Source organism: Petaurus breviceps, unplaced genomic scaffold (genome assembly GCF_028583685.1).
Source record: "Petaurus breviceps papuanus isolate PSGF00001 unplaced genomic scaffold, PetGlider_PUasm1.0 76, whole genome shotgun sequence".
NCBI lineage: Eukaryota > Metazoa > Chordata > Mammalia > Diprotodontia > Petauridae > Petaurus > Petaurus breviceps.
In genome coordinates, this window is record NW_027186473.1 from 27640153 (window position 1) to 27650742 (window position 10590).

Consider the following 10590-nt stretch of genomic DNA (forward strand, 5'->3'; position numbering starts at 1 on the left):
GGTTTCAGTTTAATGTCTAATGTGTCTAATTTGTATAGGCGTCGACCAGAAGATTATGATATTCATAACAGCAGAAAGAAACCAAGGATTGACTATCCTCCTGAGTTTCATCAAAGACCAGGTTAATATCTTACAATCATGAAAATATGTTTGATTTTTTAGAATTATTTTAGAATTAGAGTGCTTGTACAACAGTAAGAATTTAAAATTGGGAAAATACAAATATCTGAATACTTAAATCTTGAAAATTCTTCTTAGTATTTCTTTCCTCTACTGCCTTGTCTTCCTTTATAATTGGATTCAGAATTCAGGACCAGTGCAGATCATTTTTATATAAGTAGTATTAATTTTAATGCTATTTTGCATTTACAAGAAACTTTTCTCCCTAACTGGAAGTTTTATTTTACATTGAAGTTAAAATGAAATATGCATTCTATTTACTATAGAAATATATAAAATTAAAAATAAATATTTAATTTTTGTCCTATATATCAGGTACTATGTATGTGCCACATGGGGAAAAATTTTAAAGAATCATTTTAAAACTTATAACTGTTTTGAGAGAAAAGGCTGAGCAATTTATAGTGGATTGTTGTAATAAGATTTCTTCTATATATAAATGGGAGGACCAATGAACCCTGTAAAATCAAAGCATGGAGTCTAAGACTTGTCTCTTTCTTTTTAAAGCATTTGGGGTTAAGTAACTTGCTCAAGGTTACATGGCCAGTTATTTTGTGTGGGAGTTAAGTATCTGAGGCTGGAACCGATCCCGGGTCTCCGGACTCCGGGCCGGCACTCTTACTGCGCCATCTGGCTGCCCCAAGACTTGTCTTTTTAAAAACTGCTTGATGTTTTGGACATTTGGAATAGTAAGAATAGATGCATTGCATATTAAAAAAAAATTCTCCCATCCACAACATAAAAGTGAATGGAGAGAAAGTAAGTGTTTGTTCATTGGGAAAATTTTACCATAAAAATCTATATTACAGTGAAATTTTTTTTTAAAGAATAAATGCAGTGTATGCAATGTCACTTTTTTTTTTTGGTTTTGTTCTTGACATCATTCATTGGTATCTTGAAACTTCTGGTGAGGAAACTCACTTCACAAAATGACAATCTGCAATTTTGCAGTCTTAAAACAGTTGCTTGAGGGTGCTGAAAAGGCTGTGGGATTTGTACCCAGATTTTTTTTGACTCAGTCTTGCTTCTTGATTTACTAGTTCACAATCCACTCAGTGCCTCGTGATGCTTTATTTTTGTTTTATGAGGCGCTAATCCAGAAAATATAAATAAACAATTTAATATTTATTATTTTCTTGGTCTATGAAATTTTTGAGTTCTTTTAACATTTCTGTTCTAAGATGCAGTTCTTTTTTTAAATTGATAATTCTGTTAAATTTATCCATAGTACCTCTGTTAGGAAATTTGAAAAGAATGTCAAAACCCTCATTTTTATGAGCTGTAGGTTTTGTTAAACTCTGAAGAGCTGGGGAAAGGGACTTATTGATTTTGTAGCCAACTCCCATTTTTCCAGGTGAGTCAACTTAGGCTCACAAAAGTTAAGTGACTACCATAATGGTATGGAATTCCGCTGTCAGTGGAAGACCTGTTATAAGAATCTAGTTATCTCTCAATTCATTGTACTTTATTTCCCCAGCTTTCTTTTTTCTTACATGTCTTCTATTCAATTGACAGGGTTTATATAATTTATCTGCCTGTTCTTCCAAAGTTGGAATATAGGCATTTGTGTTAAAGATTGATTCAGATATTTCCCATGCTAATCCTTGATACTATACCCACCATTGTTATGAACTGGCCATATTTTATGTGTCAGAATATTAATCTGAAAATGCATTCAGAACCCCATAGTTATTTTAACCAGATAGCTAATTATTTTCTTTCTGTCCTAATATCAAAGACACTCCAGAGACAATTTTAGGTGCTATTGAAATTGGAGTGGTTACACTTAACCCCTAGATATTTCAGAGAGAATTAAAATTGAGTGGAAAAGCAGTTTTATTGATGAATATGAAAATTCTAAATTTGGTTTACTAAAATGCTTGATGTTTAAACAGGGTATTTAAAGGATCCTCGGTATCAAGAAGTAGATAGGTAAGTTGGGTTTCTTTTGATTGATTTTCAGCAACATTCTAGGAACTGGTTTATGAATTACCTGAATTTAGTTTCACAAATCTTATTCCCAACAGACGATTTTCAGGAGTTCGCAGAGATGTTTTTCTAAATGGGGTAAGTATTTTACACTTAAAATTTAAAACATGGGGAAATTTGGAATATAGTTCATTTGCAGTTCTAAAAAAGCACCTTATTTAATATTAACATTGTGATCTTTCATTTTAGTCCTACAATGATTATGTGAGAGAATTTCACAACATGGGACCACCACCACCATGGCAGGGAATGGTTTGTATTATATACATCTTGATTTCTTAAAAAAAATATTTAGTTAATATATTGCCATGCTAATGTGCTTTTTTGACAAATATGAAATTTTATCAGTTAATATATAGAGAGTCTTGTACAAAAGAAACAGACATTTTGGATGAGAAAAATAATTTCATATGACTTGCAAAATTAGATATTCCTATCTGAAACACTAACCCAGCCCTAATTTAAAATTTGTGTCTTATGGTGACTTTTTTTTAATGTTTTTAATTATGGTGGAAGTTTAAGTTTGTAGAAGATGTTTGAGACATTGTTAAACTTATTTTTAGAGTAGTACAAGTTAGGTAATTGAAGCAGCTTGTTTATTCCACTAGGGCTATGTCTTCTTCCTAGTGCTTTATGAAAATACCAGTAAAATTGGAAAATCTACACTGAATACAGTTTGAAAAATATGGAACTTTAGTTTTTGCATCTTTGCTGATTTTTTTTGAGAAGCTAATATAAAACTGGCTTTATATGCTTTGTTTTTTCCTTTGGTAGTAGCATTTCTGTGTTCAGATCTGTGATCTCTCTCTACCAATGCAAATCAGCAGTTCTGCAATTTATAATCTTAAATAGTTGCTTGGATTGCTAATAGTCTAAGTAATTTTTCAGAGGCACATAGGTTAAGTGACTTGCCCAAGGTCACGCAGCTAGTAAGTACCAAGTGTCTGAGGTCATATTTGAACTCAGGTCTTCTGACTCCAGGGCCGGTGCTCTATTCACTGCGCCACCTAGCTGCCCCACGAGGTACATAGTACTTGTCAGAGTGGAGCTGGACCCATATTTTCATGATTCGGAATCCATTTATGAGGCAGAGGGCAATTGATGGTGCAGTGGATAGAGTGCTGGGCCTGTAGTCAGTAAGACCAAAGTTCAAATACAGCCTCAGGTACCTAATGGCTCTGTGACCTTGGCCAAGTCACTTGACTACTATTTGCCTCACTTTCCTCAACTGTAAAATGGGGGTAGTAATTGTACCTTCCAGAGTTGTGAGGATCAAATGAGAATATTTGTAAACTGCTTTTGCACAATGCCTGACACATAACAGGCACCATATAAATGCTAGCTCTTACTATAGCTATTATAGTCATGATTATATTGAATTAGACATGAATGGAGAATTGCCTAAGTATATTTGTAGAATAGAAAATATATGAAGTTAGAATTACAGTGTTTGTGAATAAGATTAAAAAAGTTTTTGAGAAGTAACCGAGTATTTTGGAAAATAAGTAGTGTCTTGTATGCAAGCTAGTTTACTTTTTTCTCCACAAAATGTATATGCTAAGATGGAAAACTGAAACATATTTTTTATTAGAAAATGCTTATCATAGTGTGTTTTCTATTAGCCCCCTTATCCAGGAATTGAACAACCACCACATCATCCTTACTACCAGCACCATGCTCCACCTCCTCAAGCCCATCCCCCTTACTCAGGACATCATCCAGTACCCCATGAAGCAAGATACAGAGATAAACGAGTAGTAAGTGCACTTGAAAGCAAATATGTGAGGGTTTGGATGGCCTTGAATTCTCTGGGTTGTGGATAATTTAACCTTTGAGTATATCAGATCATATTCAGCTTCAAGCCATTTCATGTTTCCACTGTAGACTTTGTTCATAGCTATTTTTTGTTTTTAGTAAGATTAGATGACATTCAATTTCCCAGAAGTGATTTTTAGACGTTTGTCAGGCATGATAAAATGTTAAGTTGAATAACAGCTTAGAGTAAGGTTAGTTCAGAACTTGTTCTATTCTCGATGGAACCTTCATTAAAGCCACCTATTTTCTACTCTTCTAAGTTATTTTGTTTCTAAGCTTTTTTTAATGCAGCATTATAGCCAGCTTTCCATTACACTTACAGATAGGGTAGGACTAATAGAAATGCAGTTGATTTCAGCAAGAAGTACCAACAATTTAGTTAGCATAATTAAATTGTTTCACGATAATACTAAGAATTGTTGATACAACCTTAAATTAGAGTACCAAAAAAAACCAGAGAGAACTTTGTTCATAATAAATACTCTTTCTTTTCCATGTTAATTGGTAATGTCTTAGACTATCTCACAAGAATCACCATGTTGAGTGCTATGTTAGAAGTCAGCCCCCTTATGACATTCCTGGGTTTTTAGGAGATAGAACCCAGGTAATAAGGACTGTTTGAGTTTAATTATTATAGATTTGAAAATTGTTTTTAAAAGTCCATGGCATTTTACTTTGAAATATTGATATTTTATTCTGCCAAGGACAATATGCATTATACTTTTATATTAATAACTGTGCCATTCTTTCTCTACAAAGGTGACAATATCATCAGTAACACATGGAAATTGTAGTTTTTTCCAGTAGTTGTAGATTTGTGCTGAGTAATTCACAGTCCTATATATCCCATTTTTAATGGATTTCATCATAATAAATGCACGTTTTTTGGTTCAGAGTATACCTGTCTTGTGTATTGCGCAAAAGTGCATGTGCACATTGTGTATAAGGCAAACCAGTTTACTATTTCAAATCTTTTGCTCCACATATTCTAGTTGACTTGTGAAGGGAAAAAACAAGGTGGCCAAACCAGATAAGTGACTCGAGAGCTAGGAGAATAAGAATAAGAACAGAAAGAGGCAGAGGGTTGAACTTAGATATACCAACATCTTTTTTTTTTTTTAAAGCAATTGGGGTTAAGTAACTTGCTCAGGGTTACACAGCCAGTGATTTCTGGGTGTGGTGCTGAATATCTGAGCCCGGGATTCGATCCAGGTCATCCCAACACTGGAGCTGGTGCTCTTACTCGCTGAGCCACCTGGCCACCCCTGATATACCAACATCTTACTAAGTCACATTTGTATTAATTTTCTCATGACCAATCTCCAGTCTTGTCTGCAAGTTTTGACTTTTTAAATTCCTTTTTCTTTTTCTTCCATATCATCTCTTTGATTCTATTTTGTAGTTCCAAACTCTTGTTTGACTGTACCTTAAGTTCAAGAATTATTTTAAAATGTTCTTATGAGGCAGCTAGATGGTACAAGTCATAGAGTGCTAAATTGAAAATCATGGAGACTCAAGTTCAAATGCTAGGGTTTTTGTGACAAATCAAATGAGATGATATATATATAAAGAGCTTTGCAAGCTTTAAAGCACTATATAAATGGCAGTGGTGTTTTTTATTTTTATTAATCTTTTCATGTTCTTTGTTGTATTGTCATTAGTAACATTTGAAAAACTTCATGAAGGAATGTCTCAAAGATAAAAAATCTTGAGCTTTGTGTGAAGGCACAACTGTTCTTTGTAGCATAGTGGGTAGAATTAGGTGAGAGAAAGAAGCAAACCTAAAATTGTTGCAGACCGAAATATTTCACATAAGTGACAGAATTTATAAGTGGTGGTAGAAGAGGATTGCTAAGTTATTATTTTAAATATAAAATTTTTGAAGAGATATCATTGGATATGTTTCTTCAAGTTGGGCAGGAAAGGCCATGAATGCTTTAGTGTAGTAAAGGTTTTGTATAATCCATCTCCCAACAGTGTACAAGAAAGATTTCTCTATCATTTGCACATTTTAAATCCTGTTTTAGCGGATTGTCAGACATCAGGCTCCATATTTTGATAGAAAAGTAGAGTTCCTAGAATCCATCCCCTCAAAAATTTTTCCACAGATTAGAACTTTATGATTTCTATCCCAAGCCTTCAGATTTACCTAAGTTTAAGATATTATCTTCTTTTCAGCATGATTATGATATGCGGGTAGATGACTTCCTTCGTCGAACACAAGCTGTTGTCAGTGGCCGAAGAAGCAGACCCCGTGAAAGAGATCGAGAAAGAGAGCGAGATCGTCCTCGAGATAACAGAAGAGACAGAGATAGGGATCGAGGACGAGATAGAGAAAGAGAGAGAGAGCGATTATGTGATCGGGACAGAGACCGAGGGGAGAGAGGACGATACAGAAGATAATGTGTCTTGAAGCACTGATTGTTTAAAAACAACAAAAAAAATTCTTGTATTTTTTTTGTGTGTTTACAAGTAGTAAATTTATTTTCAGATGTCTGCTTAAAGTTCATTGTGTAAAAGGTTTTATTATGACCCTCTTTGTTCCAAGCATGCAGTATATAAGAACTGGAAAAACTTAAATCAGCCAAAAAAAAATGCACACAGTTGACGCTTGAGTTGACACTTTTATTGGGGCAGAATGGAAAAGTCAAGAATGTAGATATTGATTCATTCTCTGTGTTCATCTGCTTATATAGTGTGTTTCTCCTAGAGTTTTTTGTTTCGATTTTATTTCTTTTTTTTGTTTTGTTTTTAGTTTTTTTGGATATTGATGGATAACTGCCATGATATTTTACTTTGATGTTTTCCTACAAGTAGTTGCACACGGTTCAGTGAAAATAATGCTGCTATCAAGTATGCAAATATTGAAGTATGATGGTTTGACTTTATGGCAGTGTTGTAGCAGCCTCTTGGTTTTTTTTCTTTGTTTTTTAAAATTCTGTAAAGTCAGTCACTTTTGCAGTCTGCAATGATGAAAGCAATATTAAGAAGACATTATTGATATCTAATTTTTAACCTTTTTAAAGAGAATCTTCCTGTGTTCAGTAACATTTTGGTCAATGCTATTATTTAGCTTTCTCCTCCAAAATGTATACATTGGCTTGGAATGTTCACAACCTGCGTGTATGGCAGCAGAAGAAACTCCTGTATTCTACATTGCTACCAGTTTTTGTTTTGTTTTGTTTTTTTTTTTTTATTTTTTGTTTTTTTTTCTTTTTTTGTAAAAAATAAATTGATAAAGATTGACACTTCTGTTGTGTTTATTTCTTAGCTTTTTGAAAGTTTTTTTTTTTTGCATTTAAAAAAGAACATAGCTTAGAAGCTAGATTTTCTAAGTTTACTATTTTAATTTCCTGCATCAGGAACCTTTTCTTGCCTTTTCTGTTTCCAACAGTAGAAATGTATCCCAGGCTAACTCTTATCTACCAAGATAAGGAATAAGGAGTACTCTTTATTTGAAGTTTGATGTGTTTTGGAAAACTGCTGCCTTGCAGACTAATTAATGGTTCATTATGTTCCCAAGATAGTTTTCTTGTAGCTTTCCTCCCTTGCTTTTGTAAGTACAATTGCTTAAAGCTTAAATCTGTTTACTAACAGATCTTTTTAATTTGTCACATAGTTCCTTACCGTTTTCCATATTCTAAATTTGTATTAATCTCTTGACTTGATATAAAAACACATACTTATGTTGCACTTTATTCGTAACTGAGTAATGTAGTGCAAATATTCTTGTCCCCCTTTTAACAAATGTAGAAACAGGCTCAAAAGAATTAGTCATTACTATCCCAAGGTCATAAAGCTAATAAACTGTGAGTCTTCAACTTAAACCTTGTTTTCTGACTCCATATCCTGTGCTCTTTCCATTTAACATTCTTGCCTTTTCACTACTAATAATAGTATTAATGGTTTTTGTTTTTAATTGTCAGATTCCCAGTGATCATTTGTCCTGTTTATCATATTGACAAATGAACAATTTTGGTTTTTTTCTTGGGTAACTTGATCCAGTGGTGTCAAACTCAGAAGCTGGCCATACATAAGGATCTCTGTGGACCACATGTTGACTTAGTTTTAAAATTTAATATGACCTGATTTATCCTATGTATTTACTTAGTTAAATATTTCTGGATTACATTTTAATCTGATTCATGTCATACTCATGAGTGTTGTAGGCTGACTGTTGGGCACTTGGTCTATCCACTTTCATTTCCCAGACGATGTCTTGAGGAAAAGGGAGGGCAGGACATCAAGAAGAATGGAATGCTTTTGTGCTGTTAAAATGCTGAAGAGCTGTTGAGAAACCAGACAGCAGCAAAAAATGTCCTTGGGTTTAGCAATGAGATAAGAGCCCTCCTGAGGAGAAATGGTTAGGCGCCAAGAGCAAAAGCAAATGAGGTTAAATGAGAAGCCCATGAACTTGTTGGCACCAAGAGCTCTTTCCCAAAATCTGCTGATATGAGAGGAAGAAGGGGCAATAACTGGGTGACAGGGTCAACACAAAGGTTTTTCCCTTTTGAATGTGGAAAGCTAAAAAGAGATCACGGCTCCACGTCAGCTTTTTTTTTTTTTAAATCGCTGATTCTTGGGGACAAAGGGTGAGAAATGCTCTATTTCTGTTATAGAGGTACTTTGGGAATTTTGGACATGTAAGAGAGCTTCAGAGGTTGATAATATACCTTTGGTGCTTTTGACTTGATGCAAACTTAAAGCTTCCCATTTCTTTGATATTACATATTCTTGAGTTATGCTCAGGGTCACTTTAGCTTAAAAATGGATTTTCCTTAGCAGAGGTTGGAAAATAGACAAAGGTGGAAAGAAAAAAGCATTTATGTAAGAAACTGAAGTGGAAATGATTCAGTTGTGAGCAGTAAATAAAAAGAAGTGAGTTGTATATCAGTAGTCTTGAGAAGAAGTAAAGGAAAAGAAATGTTAAGTTTGATATGGTTCCCTGTATTGTCAACCAGGTAGCCCCACTGGAGCAGAACAGTATCGAAATATTACAGATCTTGTCTTGTGTTCTTGATCCTGTTCCCCTTTTATCTTCTCCAGAACCTTGCTCTGTCAATTGTTTTGAGACTAAATATGCTGTTTACCTGCTCAGATATCTTTTAACCTGCCACATTACCAAGTAACTTTTCACTGTCAAATTTTTACCGTATTAAGCTTGTGGCCCAAACTCACTTTCTAACCACCATTCATCCAAATCTCTTATGACCGAAACCTTTTCCACCCTTAACAGCTCTTTCCAAGGTCATTAATGGCCTCTTTGCTCAATCTGATGGCATTTTCTGCCCTTATATTCCTTGGACTTTTCTAGATAACCTCGCTTTTCCTGGCTTTCATTCTCCTACCTCCCTGACCATGTTTTCAGGGTCTTGCTGACTCCTCTTAATATGTGTACAATGTGATTCCTTAATGTTTTGGTTTTGGCTGCCTTTGTGTGCTTTCCTTGGTGATTTCATTTATTCTTCTAAATTATTACCTCTGTTCAGATAAGTACCAAATCTATATCTCTCTGGTTCTTCCCACAGCTTTACTCCAGTATTTCAGACTGGAAATGGATATGACCACTTGGGTGGACTGACTCGTCCCCTCAAAAATCAAAAAAATTTTAAGCATTATTTCTCTCCACACCTCCATCCCCATTTAACAAATAAAAACAAACCATAACAAACATGCATACGCCATCCAAACATGCATGTTTTATGATCCAGTGAATATTTTTAAAAAGCACTTTGAACAGTGCCTTACACGCAGACACTATATAAATGCTTACTCTTTCCATTGTGATCTTAACTCACGGTTTATCCAAAGTTATTTTTCTTTGAATCTTGTTACATAATTTGTTCTAATTTTGTTCACTCTGCATTAATTCATAGAAGTCTTCCCAGTTTCCCCTGAAGCTCCATTTTTAGCTGTTTCTAATGCAAAATAATGTTCCATTAAATTCATATATTATTAATTTCTAATTTTTGGCTACCACAAAAACCTATATATTTTTTCTCTGATCATTTTGGGCTATAGGCCTAGCAGTTTAATAACAGGGCATGGTTTCAGATTGCATTCCATAATGACCAATTTCACAACTACATCAGCAGTTCATCAATGTGTCTTGATTTCTCTTAGCCCTTAAGAACATGTTTCCTCTTGTCTTTGCCAATCTGATAATTATGAGGTCCCTCAAACTTAACTATGTCCAAAACAACTGAATACTTTCTCACCCAACCCTACCTTTGCTCTAATTTCTGTAGATTATGATGATAGTTAATATTTATTTGGTTCTTTATATTTGCAAACTTAATGTTGCCTCCACAACACTGAGGTACTATTAACTCCATTTTTAAATCACTTATACTCATATTAATAAGTGTAGGAGGCACGATTTCAACATAAATCCAAAGTGATAACATATTCATCACTTTCTCCTGCCCCACATTTCCTACTCATCCACGACTTCTCCCTTACTCCATAATCCTGTGTTTTGTCTTTTTCTGAGCATCTCTTGGTAGTCATTGTAGTTCAGGCCTGCTTTATCTATTCTTATATTTTAATATCCTCTTAAGCTGGCTTTCCTCCCCTAGAGTAGCAATGTTGTGTAGTGTATAAAGT

General features: G+C 34.3%; 1 protein-coding gene across 6 annotated transcripts in view; it reads left to right on the forward strand.

Annotated features, from left to right (window-relative positions):
• The window catches only part of YTHDC1 (YTH N6-methyladenosine RNA binding protein C1), a 34684-nt gene extending 26873 nt beyond the window's left edge, over positions 1-7811 (forward strand). For 2 of the 6 annotated variants that reach the window (XM_069105342.1, XM_069105347.1), the window contains 6 exons: positions 39-121; positions 2076-2112; positions 2184-2247; positions 2359-2421; positions 3792-3926; positions 6145-7811. In XM_069105342.1, coding sequence (XP_068961443.1) covers positions 39-121; positions 2076-2112; positions 2184-2247; positions 2359-2421; positions 3792-3926; positions 6145-6387 — 625 coding nt within the window. In that variant the 3' untranslated portion in view covers positions 6388-7811. The remainder of the gene's footprint in view (positions 1-38; positions 122-2075; positions 2113-2183; positions 2248-2358; positions 2422-3791; positions 3927-6144) is intronic. The other 4 variants (XM_069105346.1, XM_069105348.1, XM_069105343.1 and 1 more) reach the window with 3 other exon arrangements.
• Positions 7812-10590: the final 2779 nt, after the last annotated feature.